The following is a 17451-nucleotide window of genomic DNA, read 5'->3' on the forward strand; positions in this document are numbered from 1 at the left end:
GGTACTCGACCCCAAACCAGCAGCCATGGAATGAATCATGGGGCCCCAAGAGCTGTCCACCTGTCCCTAAGCCCTAGGACATGCTCTTCACTACACAAAGGGATGGCTCACCTATACCCTGCAGGCTGCAAAAGGGCTGCTTCTGAGGCAGGTGGCACTCTCCCCAAGTTCTTGCCCTAGAATGCAGCCTGACCCAGGAAAAGGAGAATGCCTATGGGTGAGGTTGACGGATAGCAAGACCCAAATGGTAGGCATGCCCACCTCACAGGTTATGCCAGACCCCGCTGTGGGAGGTACATGGGGCAGATTCAGCCACATCTGTGTGCCACCTCAGCCTAGATCCCCTTCCAAGATCTGAGTGTTCAGGGATCTAGAGAGTCAAGTGGTCTTCCCTAAAGTTCTGTCATGTGCCAGCAGTAAAATTCTGATTTTAGACAATTTTACTTGTTTAACCTGCACTTTCTAAATGTATCACTGAACACTGATCTCTGATGTGCTGAACAGAGAACTGACACCGGCTGATTGTTCAGAGGAGCAGCTGGGGCTGGGCTTCCACCGCTGCACCTGGTCTGCCACCTCCTAACATTGCAACCTGTGTGGTACTGATGGGTGGAAGAACCCCCACCTATGAACAAGCTGACAGTTTTGGTGATATGGCCAGAGCACTGCGGTCACACAGAAGAGAAGCTGAGGCGAGGTGGTTGAGGGTCAGAGGACACCTTTATTTCTTGCAGGGGAGGAGAGTCTCAGGAGCTCTTAGTGGGGCGAGCCCGCTTCCTCTTCACCATCACCGGCTTCTGGCTGCGCAGGATGGCGCTGGCCCTGCGGATGGCGGCCATGCGCAGATCGGGGCGGTACTTGTTTTTGCGGATCATGTGTCGGATGCTGCTGAGGGTGGCCCGGGCATTCTTGTTGATGGTGGTCCGCACGTACGAGGTAGCTGGCTTTCGCTGGCCTGGTGGGGGAGATGGGGAGCCCCAGTTGGATGGCCTGGGCCTTTAATGCACCTTCCAGGTGGTAAGGGCGCAACGGCACCCTAGAACAAGAGGGCCTTGGCAGCCAGCCCCACCTACACACAGGTCTATGGGACACTCAGTGATCATTCCACAGCCCAGGTACGGCCCTGGGCACTGTACAGGTGCCTATCTCCTCACCGCTATGTCTAAGACACAGTATTTACCACCATGTCACTTTTACAGTTGGAATCCAGGCTGCCTGACTTTGGGATAGTGATGGGGAGGTGAGTACTTGGCACTGAGCTGGCCAGATAGTGAGACCTTGGCCTGTAGCTCATCACTGCCCCACCCTCCCAAGCCCACAGTATTCCCCTCTGTAACAAGGGTCTGAACCACCAAGCTGAGACAGAGGAACAGGGAACATAGAGGGCTTAGGGTGAGGAAGAACTTCCTACCTGTAAACGGCAGTGTCTGGACACTGCTACCCAAGATTAAAACACCCCCTTTCTTGTGCCACACAGTTGACAGGGTCCTAGGTGGAATCCTGTGCTCCTGGTTTCCCCCAAGAAGCCAAGGATCCCTTGCCATTCCAGGGGTGTGGCTGAGACGCTCACCCCAGAGCAACTCCTCACATCAATCTGGTTCCTGACAGCTCGGGAAAGGCTATCCAACAACCCAAGGAAAGGGAACCTTTTAGGACCCAACACAACACAAGGTTCTCAGGAGTGTGGAAGCACAGAAGGATCGACGCCATTCCAGGGCAGGTAGGAGCCACTTAGAACAGGAGCAGGCTGTGGCCGCTGCTGACACTGAACAGGATATCGAGCTCTGACCCCAAAGAGAAGACAGTCCTAATCTGTGACCAGGGAAAAACTCACTCATTTCTCCTAAAAACCTGAGCAAAAAACAGAAACGGTGGGAAGTACGATACCCCAGATTTTAACTGGTAACAGTCCTTGAGACCCCCACCTCCCCTACTGCTAAGAAACTAAGAAAGAAGCCTGCCCACACTTTAGGGTACACTGGATGAGGGGTGGGGTGCTAGGACCCTTTCTGAGTCCAAACAGAATGGAAGTTAAATTGTGCTTCCCACCCAGCCTGTCACTTCCTTCAAGCAGGAGACAGGGTAAGAAAGCCTCATCTGTTGGTCTGAATTTTCCCACTGCAGTGATAAACATCCACCTGAGCTGTTTAAAGGATTTAATTTGGAAATATCATCCACCATGCACCCCTATAATTTAATCTTCACATCCAGAAGGTACAAAGAGTTTAGAACCTATAAAGTTCTTCACTGATAGGAAACAATAGAGTGGCCGAAGGGAACCAGCTTCCCAGAGGGACGTCCTGACCCCAGGAATCCCAGATTCACTGGCAGAATTACTCCTGGTGCCCAACCACAGGCCCCTGCCCCGATGGCAGCCGCGGCCTGGGAAAACGCTCACCGGATCTCCGCTTCATGACGATCACCACGCCTTTGCCATCGGCGGCTGGCTCCACGCCCACTGTCTTGCGGTGAATCAGCCCGTTGTAGCGGAAGGAATTGCGAGCCTTCAGATTATTGGGTTCCTGGGAAGGACACATTAGGAGGTCGTGAAGATGGAGAGGACCGGCGACAGCAGGAGTACCTCCCTCAGACCCAGGCGCCAGGGCCCCACATACGGTGCTGTAGGTCTGCTTGTTCCTCTTTATCAGGAAACTGGAGCAGTTCCGTACGACCATCCATTGTAGATGGGCGGACATGGCGACGGCTGCGGAGAAAGGGGTACCGGAAGATGGCAAAGGGAACAGCAGGCCGACGCCAGCCCCGCGCAGGAAACAGAGAAAGGATGTACCTGAGGACCTGATAAATGGGGGAAACCTGAAAGCAGACTGCACTTAGTAATTTGCCAGGCGGTGCTCGGCGACCTAAGGCGGCGGGGCTGAACGCAGGCGCTGAGACTAGCTGCGGGGGACGACGTGAAAACCCACAGCAACTTCGGGTGGGGCCAAGGGGCGGCCAAGGACGTGAGGGACAATCAGAGAAGCCGACAGGGGCAAACCCCAGGGAGCACGCGCCGCATGCGGCCACGAGGAAGGGAGGAAGGACAAAAGGCCTCAACTCACCTTCTCTAGTTGCCTCAGCCGGAGACGGAAAAAGACGGGCGGGGGCGGGGCGACGCCTTTAATACCCTCACGCATTTCCGCTTCCTCTCCAGGAATGCGCGCGACGTCGCTTGACCTCCGCCTCCTCAACGACTCGGTGACGTTCGGCTATTTCCGCCAGCCCGTCGTTCGGCGCTCGGGAACCTTCGTAACCCTTCGGCTAAAGACCTGGGGGCGTGTTCTCCGACGCCGAACGTCAGGCTTCCGGGGCTGTTCGCGTGTTTACGGAACTCCAGGGCTGGATTTCGGATCCTGTCTGGCTCTGGAGGTCCCAAGGGACCTTCCGCAGCGGCCTCTCCCAAATATTGTTCACCTAGGGCTTGACACAGAGTGGGCGCCCAATAAACGTGTTTTAGGATTTATGTTTGTGAACGAACGTGCGAGTGCATGAACTATTTAAGCCTAGCTCCGGAATCCTCGCGTTTATTTGGTCTTTATAAATACCCTGAATCTGACCGCGGTGTTAGGGAGTCCTGTAAACTGTCCATCTTTGTGTCCCCGATTCATTCGCTGGAGGCACCTAGGAGGCGCCGGGGGACGCGCAATGAGCTGATTCCTTGCGTCTCAGAGCTGCTTGGGGTCCAGGACCATGTTTGACCCGTTTTTGACCTCCCCTAGTCCCCACCTTGAGTGCATAGGAGGCCCCAAGAGGCGGACTGATCCGAAAGAGACCGCTTTCCCACAGCGCCCTGCGCTGCCTCATCATCGAGCCCTGTTGACCCATGTTGACCATGCGGTGCTTCCGCTCCTTGGGTGCAGTAGCGCTGGACTACGCTTATCCCTGAGGGCCAGGCTCTGCACAGGAACCAGGGTACCCCGTGCCGGGCCCGTCCGCTCCCGCTGGGCTCAGGTGACCAGGCGGGCACCGGACACACCTGGCGCCGTCCCCTGACCCCGCCCCTGGACGGGCGGCACCCGAAACGCTCTCTGCCGGAGCCAGCGCGGTGGAGTAGGGCCATGGCGGCAGTGCCGGCTGTGTGCGCCTCGCAGGGGCCCCCGCTGGGTGCACAGTCCGGGCCAGCCAGCGAACCCGCGCCGGCGTCCGGTCTGGGCCGGTGCCGGATAGCGCTGCTGCTAGCCGTGGCGCTCGACGTAGCCGGCATGGTGGCGCTGCTGACCGGCGTGTTCGCTCAGTTGCAGGTGCGCGGCCGCGACTTCGGCGACCTGCTCATCTACTCTGGCGCGCTGCTCGTCTTTCTGAGCCTGCTGGGCTGGATCCTCTGGTACACTGGCAATATCGAGATCTCGCGCCAGGAGCTCGAGCGCGACTACGGCCTGCGGCCCTCGGCGCTCGCCCGCCTGGCGCGCAAGCTCTCCCGCCGCTGGTCTGCGCCCGCCGCCGCCGGCCAACGAGCCGCGTCTGGCTCTCGGGGACCGCGCCGCACCACCCACGCGCGCCAGCCGTCCGCCGCTGGCTCCCGCCGCGTGCGCCTGCAGCTCGCCATGCTCGAGGCCGCGCCTGGAGCGGCGGGCGCGGGCACCGAATGAGCCGGAGGTGAGGGGCTGGAAGGCGGAGTGGGGAGAGGGAGGGACAGAGGTGGGAGAGGGAGGGATGGAGGGGAGAGGAGAGATGGAATCAGAGACAGAGCAAAATGGAGAAATACAGTGAGAGAAAATGTGGCGACAGAGAAACCCATGAACAGGAGGACAAGATTCTTCTCAAAGGAGAGAAGCAGAGAGTAGAAGAGACCCAGAGGATGAGAGACAGCAGGCAAGAGTGCAGATGAGAGTGGGGTGAGAGTGGGAGAGTCACTGTTACCTGGGAAGTCCCTCCCTACACTCCAGCCCCTAGGCGCATCAGGTCCCTTTTAATCCTCTCAGTGTAACTGAGTGTCTGAGGTCACTACTCTCACCATCTCCACCCCAGTGGAAGACACTGAGGCCCCGGAAAGGTGCCACCTCTTGCCCAAGGGCACACAGCTGGGATTCTCCTGACAAAAAGTCTAAAGAGAGAGAGGGAAGAAGTGGGAATGACCGACACAGGCAGGACAGTGATGGCAACAGACCAAGGTGCGGGAAAGGCTCATGCCCTCTCTCTCTCTCCTCTACCTTCTGCTTTCCTAAACACATTCTCCACTGTGCACTCCTCTGCTCAAAGCCCTGCTGTGGCTCTCCATTGCCCTCTGGTTAAACCGAAGCCCCTCACCCGCATGTGGATCCCCCATGGTTCAGATCCACATCTTCCACCGTCTCTGCAGTCATGACAGACATCCCTCAATCAGTGGACAGCCCCGCTCTCCCACCAGTTAGCTTCTGTCCATGCTCTTCCCGGAGTGCCACTGCTGTTTCTATTCTACACTGAAAACTTCCTGTGTCTTTTATGATATAATTCAACTTCACTGCCTTTCTCTGGGTCTTCATATTATCTGAGTTACCCATTTTTGCTTGTATCACCATGTATTGTGCCTGTGTGTTCTGGTATTATCTCTCCTACCCAATAGGAGCCCCTTCAAGGTAAGGCCTGGGTCTCTGGTGTCTTTGTTCTTACCACTGCTTAGCAAAAACTCAGAAAATCAGAGGTGGATGATAGGTGCATGGTTGGATAAATGGACAGATGGCTGAATGAATGGATGAATGGATAGATGGTTTGATGGATGTGTGGATGGATGGATTGGTTGATGGATAGGTGGCTGGACTAGGTGGATGGGTGGGCTGGTGGATGGGTGTTGATGTAATTGAATTGATGGATGGATGGATGGAGTGATGGATGGATGGGTGAATGTGGTTAGATTGATGGATGGGTGGATGAATTGGTCAATGGATGTGTGGGTGGGTGGGTAGATGGATATGATTGGATTGGTGCAAGGGTAGACAGGTGAATGGGTGGCCGGCCGGCTGGTTTGGGCAGATGAGTAGATGGATGGATGAATGGATAGGTGGAACAATAGATGGATGAGTGACTCAGTTTCTTGAGAAAGGATGAACAACTGTATGCATAGGTAAAGCATGAGTTAACACAAAATTTGGCATATAAAGCAGAAATAACCACGTGTGGTTTAAATTGCTCCCTGGAAATTCTTACTTTGCCTAGAACTCTCATGCAGCTGGGTGGACCTCCATTGCTGGAACCACCTGTCAGAAACCGGCCAGGCCGACTTGAGTGTAGGTCTCTCTTAGCATACACAGGCCCCCTCTTCAGTGGTAAAGGGGAGGTGCTTCCAGCACATGAAGGCAGAGAACCTGAATTTTCACAAAAGGACCCTTAGGTCTCGGCTCCAGTCGCTCCCTTCTCTCTCTGGGACCAAATTAGTTGAATGGCCATGTAGAACCAACCTCATTCTTTATCATTTCCCTTCTCTGTTTTCTTTGTTAGTCTCTGTCTGTCTTTCTCTCTGTGTCCCCTGTGTCTATATCAGTCTCTCTGTCTTTCATGTTTCTGTCTGCGCCTCTCACTCTCCCAGTCTCATTCCCCACCTGTACCACTGGATACCAGTGAGTTAAAGTCTAGTGCATGCTGCAGCAAATCAGGGTATGGAGGGATGAGGGGCCACAGAGTCAGTGTGTGAGGGGCTAAAGCAGGTCACTGGGTGGTGGGCACAGAGAACACAGGGATGCAGCTTTCAAACAGCTACTAACCCCACCCTCCCATCTGCAGACGAACCCATAGCTCCACCTGAGTGAGATGTGCTGCTGCCCCTGACATCTGGCCTCCAGGATACCTACCTGTGCTCCTTCTGTGTCTGTCACCTGGATAAATGGCTCTGCCTCCCAGCTCTGCTTGTCTGTTTGGCAGGGGGATGGAGCTAGGGCAAGTGTGAGATCGCTTGCTTCCTCCAAGAGCACAGCTGCAGAGGGTCCCCCCAGCCTTTGGGGGACCCAAAGCCACTGGGGACATAGGAGCCTCACAGAACGGGCTGGGGGGCTGGATCTTGAGCCCAGACCCACCATCTCAGTCCAGACTTCCCTCTCCCCAGATTGCTTTGTTAGTTTGGTGACCTCTGGGAAGCAGACAGAGGGACAAATTAGACTTGCAAGATATTTATTGGGGGAAAGACTAGTGGAGGAGAAGTTGTTGTGGGTCTGGAAGTGAGAGAGGAGAGGGGGAAGGAAGGAGGGGTGGGCAGGATGAGTCTTGAATTGTAACACACTTCCAAGAAAGTTTCCACCAGGCCACTGGGGGTCTGAAAGCTGAAGTCCTCTCCTAGGGGAGGCACATGTCCTGGAGGGACCCCCACCCCCCACCCCCACAGAGATTTATGGGAAACCTGACAAATGCTGGAGACCACCAGAGACTATCAGGCAACGGCGCTTCCTGCAGGATGAGACCTGAGGGGTACATCCCCCTGGCTGTAACATGCCCCCTCAGCCCAATTCAGGCCCCCCTCAACCCAGGCCATGCCTACCTAACCCCCAAATCTCTAATTTCAGATGCCCTTCAGTCCAGAGCCCCCCATGATCACAGCCCAGCCCCTCCAATAAGCCTGGGGCCCCCATCGGCTCAGGTGCCCCTCAGCTCAGATCCTCCCCACTTACTCCCAGGCCACTCTCATTTTCAACCCCAAAAGTTCACACACTCCATGATCAGAGTCCAGTTCCCTGTTAGCACTGACCTACCCAAACATACACACACACTGTTCCAGGTCTTGGCTTCCATGGCTCTCAGAAAAGAGAACAGGCATCTATATGCTATATCTGTATTGAGGGGTCCCCCAGGGGCACCCCTAATCTTCCTCATCCCCTCCTTCCGTATCTTCGCCCCCTTCTGTCCCTTCCCCTTCAGTGGCCCCTGAGACATCCAGGGTTCCCTCCAAAGGCACTGAGGTTGGCATGCTGCCCATGGACTTCTTTTCACTCACAGTCCCCCGGTCCTTGGACAACAGAGAGACAGTCCTTGGCAGGCTACATTTGCCCTGCAGGAACCCTGGGAGGCGCAGCATGTCCCGCCGCCTGGCCCACCTGGTGGGGAGGGGACACACTTTCCTCAGCCTATCTGCCCGTTCCTCTGGAGCAAAGTGTCCCCCCTGAACCCCAACCCCACTTGCCAGAACAAGCAGATGCTGGAGATGAGGAAGAGGAGGCCTCCGCACGTCCAGCCCAATGCCCACATGTGCTTCCGCCGCATGTTCTCTGGAAAACATGGAACTTTAGACCCGGATGCCAGCTTTTGCCCCTCCCCAGAGACACCAGCTTCTACTCGCTCACCATCTGGCCGCTGGTGGTAACAGACCCCATCTCGGTAGCAGCATCGTAGGCGCAGACAAAGATTGGGGTTCTCAATCGCTGCTTGACCCCCACAGCTCTCCCGGTCCCACACATCTCCCTCACAACCTGGGAACCAACAATGAGCAGGCTTCGTCATACAGCCTGGCCCTGAGGGCCTTAGAGCACCAGGATCCCAAGGCCAAGCTCTGAGGACTGAGTGCCTAGTGCTTGCTTTGTAGGGGACCCAAGAGTTCAGGCCCCAGCCTCCTCCCTCAGACCCAGGAGTCCAGGCCCCCAGCCTCCTCCCTCAGACCCAGGGATCTAGACTGGGTCCCATCCCTGGAAACCCAGGGTCCAGCCACTGCTCACTCCATGGGTAGAAGAACCCTTGGATTCCATTCCCATCTGTGAAGGAAAGAAGATGGTGTCAGCTGCTGTGTGGAGGCCGAGGAGGCCCCTACTCAGCTCTCCGACCCTCTCTCCGGGGCCCCTCACCTACTGAGCCCTGCATCAGCAGGAAGAGACTCAAAGCTGGGACCCCAGAGCCCACCATGTCGCCTCCCAGACCCCTGGGACCTCTATGGGCAGAAACCTCCAAGTCCATTGCCACAGCAACCAGCTCAGCCCCACCCACCTTCCTGCCCAGCCCCAGGTTCTAAGTTCTGTTGTCAGGGCGTCCCCTTAGCTATATGGAAGAGGAAAGGGGGTCACACTGGCCTGGTCATGCCTGGTTGCTAAGGAGTTGCTTTCTTAGAAACCAGGTGGAAGGGGCCCCAGGAGGTGGGATGGGTGCCTAGTGTTAGAAGGACCTCTTTAGCAACCTAGGTGGAAAGTTGGGGAGTCCAAGGACTTTCCTTACCAAGTAAGGGACCCAAAGCGTGGGCACACAGAATCCTCATCAGAGACTCTCTTTATCACCCAACGTCTAGGAGCAGCTCCAGGGAGCCTAAAGTCTCCTGAGACCTCATTGTTAGGGATCTTCTCCCTAGCAACCGGGGGCAGGGGGACCTAAAGATCAAAGGCCTCACTGAACCCCATTGTTAGGGAGGCCTCCATAGCAACCAGGGGACCTAGGAGGTCAAGGAGAAAATAGGAGTCAGGCACTTGTCAGGAGTCCCCTGGTCTCATCACACTCCAATCCTCTAATGGGGAATGTATAACAGGAGCAGCTTGGCCATGCCTGGCACTGATCTGAGGGCTGGGGGTAAGGATGACTCATGGGCAGGGAGATCCTTCATCTGTCTAGGCCTCAGCCTCCCCAAGCTGGGAGCTTGGACACCTGGATTACAGGGATTAGGGGAGTTGGGGGGGGTCTGGTCTCCTGTGTCTAAGGGAAGAGGGATTTAAAGGCAACCGTCCAGGAGTCTGGGCCCCATTTCTCAGGAAGCGCCATGAGGTTGACTGCATCCTGCCCTCTCTTGTAAACATCCTGGTGGGAGCTGAGTGGGCCCTGGGCTGCCTCCGTCAGAGATGACACAGGTCAGAGGGGGCTTGGCAGGGGGCCGGGGGCGGGGGTCAGAGGGGTCATGGGGCTGAGGCCAAGCAGCTGCTGACCGTTTCCGGTGTCAACATCATCTGGACCTACTTCCAATTCCCGGGATTCCTCAGGGATCAAGGAGGGGGTGGGAGGTGGGGCTGCTGGGCCCTGGACCGCGACTTGGGACTGGGGGGGCCCCGTCGTCATGGCCCTCACCGCTAATGACAGGTTTGGGCTGCCTCTGCGGCCCGCCTGCCCCGTCACCCCCCAGTGGCCAGACAGGACCCCCCAGGGACAGACAGACGGACACACACACAGCCTTGGACCTGCTGACCTCACGCCAGCCAGCCCCACCTTGCTCGGGGGGACCAGCACATGAGCAAGGACCCTGGGCTCCCTCCTCTTGTCCCTGTGACATCTCCCTGCCGTGTCTGTGACCAGCCCTGAGTCTGGGGCATGGCATCCCCCATCCTTGTCTCTCAACGTCTGAACTTGTCTCTTTGGGTCTCTAGATTTCCTTGTTTTTGCATTTCTTTTTACTCTGCTCCATCTATACTTCTGCTTGTTGGTGTCATCTTCTGTTATTGTTTGAGATCCCCAGTCTGCCTCTCAGCCTCTTTGCCTCTCTCTCACTCTATCCCTCTTTGCCCTCCTCTCCACAGACATAACCCCAGTATCCTCCACCTGAAGGAAGACCCAGGAGTCCTGAGAAATACCCACTCCCGTCCTGTGCCCACCCATCTCCCTTGGCCTCCTGTGGCCACCTGGGAGAAGATGACCCCGTAGGCCCAGAGCGATGGCTGAGGCAGATGTGGGAATGACCCGAGCCAGGGACCATAGACAAGTCCCAGATTTCTAATCTCCTCCAGCAGAGCATTCCCCAGATCCCAAAATGGAGACACACTTGTCTCCACCTTTCTGGAAACAAGAGTTCACAGCCTGGATTCCTGATACCTGCATCTGAGGGAGGAGGCTGGGGCTCTGGACCCCTGGGTGTGAGGGAAGAGGGGCTGGGGACCCAAATTCGTAGGTCTGAGGGAGGAGGCTGAGGGCCCGGGCATCCAGGTCTAAGGGAGGAGAGGCTGGGGGCTAGGACCCCTGGGTTAATATAGGGCTGGGGCTGGCACTCCAGGGTTCCCTGTAGGTGGAAGGGGCCACTGTGACCATATCCCTATTGTTGCTTTCAGGTTGGCCTCAGGCCCAGTCCCCATCCCCTCAGGCCATTCCATCCCCCAGGCCGGTGGCCTGAGTCACCTTGGCTGGCCCCACCGGTCTGGGGGGGGGGGCTACGTCAGTTCTCCCCTCACTGACGCAGCCTTGGACCCCCCCACGCTGACTCAGCCGGAAACAGGCCCCCTGAGGGGCGGAGACCCAGTGGTCAGAAGCCTGGGTCCCAGTGGGAGCAGGAGCTGGAAAGGGCCTCTGGGGGGCCATGGAAGGGGTAGCCATGACATATCAAGGGCTTGCTTACCTGAGGCGATGATGTCATGTCCCACCATGGGGGGCTGTGACCTCACCTCCCTGGAGACCTGAGCAGTCACCCCCCCAGTGGTGGGGGATGACTCCAGCTGCCATTCATCCCTGGAGCCCCCTGCCAGCTCAGCACAGTCTGGGGCCAGGAGGGGGGCTGCAGGGAGGCCTTTGGAAGTGCTCATCACCTTTCCTCTTCTTACTCCCATCCCATTTTTCTCTGACACCTCTGTTCTGGGCAGTGTGCTCATAGGGACTTGGGTTTGTGTTTCAGTCCCTCACCGGCTCTGCGATGAACCCCAGGCTACCTCTGCCCCATGTACCTGGCACTCACAGACTGCTAACCCTGGGTTAGCATCTCTGTCCCGAGTCTTGTCTCCCTCTCCTGCTCCAAGACTTGTCCATGTGGCCATCTCTGCATAGCCAGCGTCCCCCTGCTCTGTCTGTCTCCAGCTCTCCACTGAGTCTTTCTCTCCAGGTCTCCATCACCCTCTCTGCCTCACCATCTAAGTCTCCTCCAGTGGCTACATCTTTCTGTCTCCCTGGACGTGTTAATAAAAATCCACAAGAACAGCAATGGTTTGAACTTATTGTGAGCTGACTGTGTGCCTTACATGAGTGAACTCATTTTGCCCACACCGAGGCATCGGCGTGTAGGGTGGGTACTCAGTTATCCCCATTTCACAGGCAGAAAACTGAGGCTTAGAAGGGTGAAGCCTCTCCTCAATGTCTTGTCTCTCTAGCTCAGTCCCTTGTCTGTCTCTGATTCTCTCACCTTCTTGTCCCTACCTGTCTCCTGAAGAAAGGCTCTCCCTCACTCTGCCTGCATTGCTGACTCCTGACATCTCCATTTTTGTGTCTCGGGCTTCTATCTTTGCTGCCCTGCTTTGGTGTCTCCGTTTTTTCTGTGTTTCTTCTGCCCCCTACTTTCCCCCTCTCTGAGACTGGGTGTCTCTGTCCCTCTTCCTCCTGGGGTCTCCCCAGGTTTCTCCAAATCTCTCATGCTGCCTTCATCTCTCTAACTCTGGAATCCTCCTCTCTAACTCCTTTGCAGAGTAACTGCTAGTCTCTATCTCTCTGTGGACTACTGTCTCTCTTATCTCTGAATCTCAGATTCTCCATCTCTGCCCCAGTACCCCCATCCCCCTGTGCTTCTCTTGTCCCCTTGCCTGGGTCTCAGTTTCTCCACCTCTCTTTCTGCTCCTTGGAGGCGCTCCCCATGGAGCTTCCATTTCCCCAGTCCCGCCCCGTTGCCCCATCACCCCCTTCTCTTGCCTCCCCATCTCTCTGCCTATCCTTGTCCAGCGGACCCCCCCGCCCACAGCCGGGCCCCAGCTCTTGAGCCTCATGTGTCTGCCCCGGCGGCGGCGGCGGCCGGCCGAGGAGGTGGAGGGAGGGGACGCCGATGACCTCACCAGCCCCTCTCCGACCACCCCCCCCTTTCCCTTTTCAACTTTTCCAACTTTTCGTTCCGTGCCCTCCTCCGAGCGAGCGCGCCGTGAGCCCTGCGAGGCAGCCGGCTCCGTCTGAATGGAAAAGGCAGGCAGGGAGGGTGAGTCAGGATGTGTCAGGCTGCCCTCCCCTGCCGCCTGCCCCCCGCCCGCCCGCCTCGGCCCCCTATATAACCCCCCAGGCGAACACACTCCCTCACTGCCGCGGCCCTGGCTGCTCACCGCACATGCCTCCCCTTCCCAGGCCGAGGCCCAGCTGACCCCTGGGGCTCCCCAGCAGCGGACAGGGAAGGGTTAAAGGCCCCCAGCTCCCTGGCCCCTGCCCTGGGGAACCCCTACCCTGTGGGGACATGAACAGTAAGTTGGTTCCAGTTCATGGGGTGGGGGGTGAACAGGGAGAGAGGAGGGAGGGATTGTCGCTGGGAGGGTGGGGAGCTGACAGACTGCCGAATGGGACAGACAGGAGCGGAGAGGGAGAGATGGGGAGGCAGACTGGGAGGTCAGTCAGGGCAAGCAGGAGGCCTGGAGCCCAGACGGGCAGCGGGAGCGATGGACAGTCAGAGACATCGAGAAACCAAGACTCACAGACAGAGACAGAGAGAAAAATGCCGGTAGGTGACCCTAAAAGGCCTGGGACCCCCAGGGAGTCAGCGGGGCCCCAGAGATGCACACACCCCGGGACCTCAACAGAGGCTACCCGAGGGAAACTGAGGCAGAGAGCCCAAAGAGGTGAGAGTCAGGGGAAGGACAGAGAGAGACAGGGTGCAGACAGAAACGGGGGAGCCAGTCGAATGCGGATGGACTGATGGACAGCGGCGGGAGCGGCCCGGGGGGCGGGCTGGGGGTGTGCTGCAGGAGCGGGGCGGCCCAGGGGGTGCTGATTGGCTGCGAGAGCGGGGGGGCGGGGTCCGGGGGGATGGGTTGCCCCAGAGGCCCCGGCAAAAGCCTGGCCGCAGAGCCGCTGGATCTCACCGTCCCGCCCAGGTGTGCCACGGCATCCCGCCCCGCGGACAGCCCTCCGCGGCCCACCCTGGAAGGTGTCTCTGGGCAAGCGTCAGGGCCTCGGGGTCTCCAGCCCGGGCTCCCTTCTCTGCTCTCAGGCCAGCCTGGGCTCCCGGGGCCTGGGGAAGGGAGCAGGTTCTGGCCTGTGCCTCCCCCTCATGCCCCGCCCCGGGGCCCAGATTCCGGCGTCCGGGGGCGGACGGGAGACGCCCGGCCCGTCTACCCGCCCCGGGCCGCGTCTGCTTCGACGGGCGGGGCAGCCAAAGCGGGAGAGGGAGAGGGGAGTCCGCTCTGGCCGGCGACCTGCCCTGGGCGCTCCGCCTTGGGACTCTAGACCCCCAGCCCCGCCTCGCTCAGACCCAGGAGTCCGGGCCCCCAATTCTTCCTGCCTCTGACCCACCAGTCCCGCCTGAGCTCTCCGCCCTCTCCCGCCCCCAGGTGTTTGCTGCCTGGTCCTGGTCGCGCTGAGCCTGTGGCCAGATAGAGCTGCTGCCCCAGGGCCGCCTCCTGGCCCTCCAAGGGCCTCCGCAGACCCTCGGGCTGAGCTGGACAGCGCCGTTCTCCTGACGCGCTCTCTCCTGGCGGACACTCGGCAACTGGCCGCACAGCTGGTAGGAGAAGTTGAAGGGGATGGGCAGGGGCCCGGGACCAAGAGTGACAAAGTGAGGGTTGGGGAGGCTGGTATCTGGGCTACCGCAGTGGCAGAGATCGGGAGAGGGAGGAGTTTGAGGCTTGCGGTAGAGGGTGAAGAGACCCTCGGAGCTGGTCAGGGTCCCCCCTCATAGCTTCTTTTCCCCAGAGAGACAAATTCCCAGCCGACGGAGACCACAACTTGGACTCCCTCCCCACCTTGGCCATGAGTGCGGGGGCTCTGGGAGCCCTGCAGGTAAGAGCAGGGGAGAGGGGTGGGGTAAAGGTGGAGCATGGGCAGCAGAGACGGTCTACAAAGATCAAGATGGGCCGGGGTGGTGGTGGTGGGGGGGGCGCGGCGCAGGGTGGCAGAGCAGGCATGCACCAGGTGCTCCTGACATCCTCCATGCCCTGTCCCCCAGCTCCCCGGTGTGCTGACACGGCTGCGGGCAGACCTGTTTTCCTACCTGAGGCATGTGCAGTGGCTGCGCCGGGCAGGAGGCCCTTCCCTGCGGACCCTGGAGCCTGAGCTGGGGGCCCTGCAGGCCAGGCTGGACCGGCTGCTGCGCCGGCTACAGCTCCTGGTACGACAGCCCTGCTCTGAGACTCTTGTGTCCCCAAGATCCTTTGGCTTTGAGACCCTGAGGCCCCAGACTCCAAAATCCTGCCTAGAAACTCTTACTTCTCACTCCAGACTTCAGAGACCTCATGATCCTGTGACCCCAAGATGCCCACTCTGAAACCCTAAGACTTGATAGCTCAAACCCTCACCCATGACCTGGAAACCCTGGCCCAGGACACTGCATTCCAGACCCCAAGCCCCAGAAACTGAACATCCAGACCCTGAGATCCTCAGGCCCTCAGATGTCAGACCTGACCCAAAGCTTAGAGACTCTGGCTCCACACACCCCAGACCCCAAGTGCCTAGATCCTGATCTTGAAACCAGAAGACCAGACCTGAGCCCTAGATATCTCAAGACCCTGGGACCCCTAGGCCTGACTCCAAAGACCCTGGATCTCTAATTCCAGCTCTGAGATCTCAGACCCCACACTTGAGACCCTAGTCCTCACCCAGCACCAAGGTCCCAGCCCTGAGCCTACAGACCTTGGCATTAATTAACCCTCTGAACTTGGTCCTGGAACCCCAGCCTCAAGACCCCCACCTTTTGGCTGCAGCCTCCATTTTCTGAATCCTGAAGAACTCTCCACTGAGACATTCCATCCCACAGGCCAGAGACACCCTGGAAATATGCCACCTGGCACTGCCCCTCCCCCCATGATGTGATTCAGTAGAGGCTGCAAACACTTTCCTGGACCCCACTGCATCCCTGGCTTGTTACTAACCCTTGCTCCTCTCCCAACAGATGTCCCGTCTGGCGCTGCCCCAGGCGCCCCCAGACCCGCCAGCGCCCCCCCTGGCCCCGCCGGCCTCAGCCTGGGGAGGCATCCGGGCAGCCCACGCCATTCTCGGGGGGCTGCACCTGACGCTGGACTGGGCCGTGAGGGGTTTGCTGCTGCTCAAGACTCGGCTGTGACCCACCAGCCACAGCCACCTGCATTCTTCACCACCAGACCTTATTTATTTATTTATTTTGGGACTGGGGGCATGGCAGCCAGAGGACCTCATCCCCATTATCTCCTTTAGTTAGAGATAGTTCTTCCAGGAGACCTGGGCAGGGGCATCTGTGCCTTATTTATACTTATTTATTTCAGGGGGTGGGTTGAAGGCCGATAAACTTAGGGGTCCCCAGGGGAAAGAAACTGGGGTCCTGGATTCTTGGGTCTCTAAGAAGTCTGGCCACAGTGCCTCCCTGGCCCCCACTCCTCTGGGCCTGAGCAGGAGCACATACTATTTATTAAACAATTACTTTTGTGTTGGGGTGGGGAGGGAGTGGGGAAGGAGGCCGGGTTTTTGCACAAAAATGTAAAAAACCTTTGTGAGATGGAGAAGGGGGCATTAAATTAGTCATATACAACCACTTAGAGGTAGTTTCTCTGAGGGCCGGGGGCTGGATGCTGGGGCCCCTGGGGATCGGGAAGAGAGGGATCCTGAGTGGGCATGGCCAAAGAGGGAAGACTGTCAATGCCCTGAGGGACAAATTCTGAGCCTCATCTGGTGCCCAGCACTTCGTAGGCACTCAGTACATATTTAATGGAAGGTTCTAGAAGGTCACCCTGACTGATAGTACTCATGCAAGACAAAACTGCATGCTGAAGGTTGTTCATGATGGCAGTGTTTACAATAGCAACTCATAAACAACCTACATGTCCAACAGTGGGGGATAGTTAAATAAATTACATCCCATGTGATGGAACAGCTGTGAGCAGCCACCAACAACAGTGCTACAGAGGCGGCTTCACACACAGAAAAAGCGGGCTGCAAACTATGGCGTGATCCCTATTTTGTGTTTCTCTTCCTTTCCCTGTATATGGATTAAAAAATATCCTAGAAGGAACTATGCCAAAAGGTTGACAATGACCACCTCCAGGTAGAAGTTGGGATCGTGGGTTACTTTTATGATTTGTGCTTGTGTCTTCCAGAATTTCTACCATGACCATGTATTTAGTAGGTCATGTTTTAAAAAGCTAATAAACACTATTTTTAGAATGACAGAATACCAGTCCTCCCCATAAAATAAGCCCTCAGAAGGGGACAAGAAGGACCATTTGTTGAACGCCTGCTCTGGGCCGCACCATAAGTGTAGGGTTTTACTTACATGATCCTATAGATCCTCCAATATATCCCATTTTACAGGTGAGGGAAATTGAGGCTGGGGGAGGTGCCTGTTGTTCAAAGTCACACAGCTAGGGAGAGACTATTGTGATTCTGCCAAAGGCCTGGCTCACTGCAAAGAGCGTGTCTCTTTCTTTATACCTCAATGTACAGCAACCACAGCCACCGACGCAAACACATTTGATCTGTGGAAACAGGATCCATGGGGGTATGGGCCTTACTCAAGGTCTGAGAAGGGTTAGCGGTGAATGGGGGCTATATTCCCACTTCCACTTGTAAGAGTCAGAAACCCAGTGCCTAACCATCCATTTGCAACATTCCAGACAGACCACGAGGGGCCTTGTATTGTCACCGGTTTGGGTCTGGCGGGGAGGGTTCTGGTTTGCTTCCCGCCCCCAGCTCTCAAGACTCCAGGCCATGGCCTTGGAGGAGAAGGGAGCCCGCAGC

The 17451-nt window shown here is 57.4% G+C and overlaps 4 protein-coding genes across 6 annotated transcripts; 2 read left to right on the forward strand and 2 right to left on the reverse strand.

The window, feature by feature from the left end:
* Window positions 1–701: 701 nt before the first annotated feature.
* On the reverse strand, window positions 702–3175 carry RPL28 (ribosomal protein L28). Of its 2 annotated transcripts, XM_036232347.1 has the most exons (5): window positions 3060–3081; window positions 2789–2796; window positions 2616–2704; window positions 2399–2522; window positions 702–955 (listed from the first exon to the last, which is right to left on the reverse strand). In XM_036232347.1, the coding sequence occupies exons 3-5, from the start codon at window positions 2694–2696 to the stop codon at window positions 747–749; spliced, it is 414 nt and encodes a 137-aa protein (XP_036088240.1). In that variant the 5' UTR covers window positions 2697–2704; window positions 2789–2796; window positions 3060–3081; the 3' UTR covers window positions 702–746. The 2 variants fall into 2 exon arrangements, with proteins under 2 accessions (XP_036088240.1, XP_016009728.1); XM_016154242.2 differs by lacking the exon at window positions 2789–2796 and having other exon boundaries at window positions 3060–3175.
* Window positions 3176–3281: 106 nt separating this feature from the next.
* On the forward strand, window positions 3282–6809 carry TMEM238 (transmembrane protein 238). The gene is made up of 2 exons (XM_016154239.2): window positions 3282–4593; window positions 6694–6809. The coding sequence occupies exon 1, from the start codon at window positions 4056–4058 to the stop codon at window positions 4584–4586; it is 531 nt and encodes a 176-aa protein (XP_016009725.2). The 5' UTR covers window positions 3282–4055; the 3' UTR covers window positions 4587–4593; window positions 6694–6809.
* Window positions 6810–7701: 892 nt separating this feature from the next.
* TMEM190 (transmembrane protein 190) lies at window positions 7702–12437 on the reverse strand. Its single transcript, XM_016154253.2, has 5 exons — window positions 8736–12437; window positions 8610–8645; window positions 8241–8366; window positions 8081–8165; window positions 7702–7994 (listed from the first exon to the last, which is right to left on the reverse strand). The coding sequence occupies exons 1-5, from the start codon at window positions 8842–8844 to the stop codon at window positions 7760–7762; spliced, it is 591 nt and encodes a 196-aa protein (XP_016009739.1). The 5' UTR covers window positions 8845–12437; the 3' UTR covers window positions 7702–7759.
* A 392-nt stretch (window positions 12438–12829) lies between these two features.
* Window positions 12830–17189, forward strand: IL11 (interleukin 11). Of its 2 annotated transcripts, none has more exons than XM_016154218.2 (5): window positions 12830–12995; window positions 14079–14251; window positions 14440–14526; window positions 14693–14854; window positions 15635–17189. In XM_016154218.2, exons 1-5 carry the CDS (start codon window positions 12989–12991, stop codon window positions 15803–15805), a joined length of 600 nt encoding a protein of 199 aa, XP_016009704.1. In that variant the 5' UTR covers window positions 12830–12988; the 3' UTR covers window positions 15806–17189. The 2 variants fall into 2 exon arrangements, with proteins under 2 accessions (XP_016009704.1, XP_016009703.2); XM_016154217.2 differs by lacking the exon at window positions 12830–12995 and adding an exon at window positions 13088–13367.
* Window positions 17190–17451: the final 262 nt, after the last annotated feature.

Source organism: Rousettus aegyptiacus, unplaced genomic scaffold (assembly GCF_014176215.1).
Source record: "Rousettus aegyptiacus isolate mRouAeg1 unplaced genomic scaffold, mRouAeg1.p scaffold_m13_p_14, whole genome shotgun sequence".
In the NCBI taxonomy this organism is placed as follows: Eukaryota; Metazoa; Chordata; class Mammalia; order Chiroptera; family Pteropodidae; genus Rousettus; species Rousettus aegyptiacus.

Bases quoted from the DNA above. Each gene is read 5' to 3' on its own strand.
- RPL28 (XM_016154242.2), bottom strand. From the start codon at position 2,696: ATGTCCGCCCATCTACAATGGATGGTCGTACGGAACTGCTCCAGTTTC. The intron at 2,523-2,615 runs GTATGTGGGGCC...TGTCCTTCCCAG, and splicing joins ACAAGCAGACCTACAGCACC to GAACCCAATAATCTGAAGGC. The intron at 956-2,398 runs GTGAGCGTTTTC...CTCCCCCACCAG, and splicing joins CGTCATGAAGCGGAGATCCG to GCCAGCGAAAGCCAGCTACC.
- TMEM238 (XM_016154239.2), top strand. From the start codon at position 4,056: ATGGCGGCAGTGCCGGCTGTGTGCGCCTCGCAGGGGCCCCCGCTGGGT.
- TMEM190 (XM_016154253.2), bottom strand. From the start codon at position 8,844: ATGGACTTGGAGGTTTCTGCCCATAGAGGTCCCAGGGGTCTGGGAGGC. The intron at 8,367-8,609 runs GTGAGCAGTGGC...GTTGGTTCCCAG, and splicing joins AGGGTTCTTCTACCCATGGA to GTTGTGAGGGAGATGTGTGG. The intron at 7,995-8,080 runs GCAAGTGGGGTT...CCTCCCCACCAG, and splicing joins TCCAGCATCTGCTTGTTCTG to GTGGGCCAGGCGGCGGGACA.
- IL11 (XM_016154217.2), top strand. From the start codon at position 13,118: ATGGGGAGGCAGACTGGGAGGTCAGTCAGGGCAAGCAGGAGGCCTGGA. The intron at 13,368-14,078 runs GTGAGAGTCAGG...TCCCGCCCCCAG, and splicing joins GAGGCAGAGAGCCCAAAGAG to GTGTTTGCTGCCTGGTCCTG. The intron at 14,252-14,439 runs GTAGGAGAAGTT...TCTTTTCCCCAG, and splicing joins GGCAACTGGCCGCACAGCTG to AGAGACAAATTCCCAGCCGA.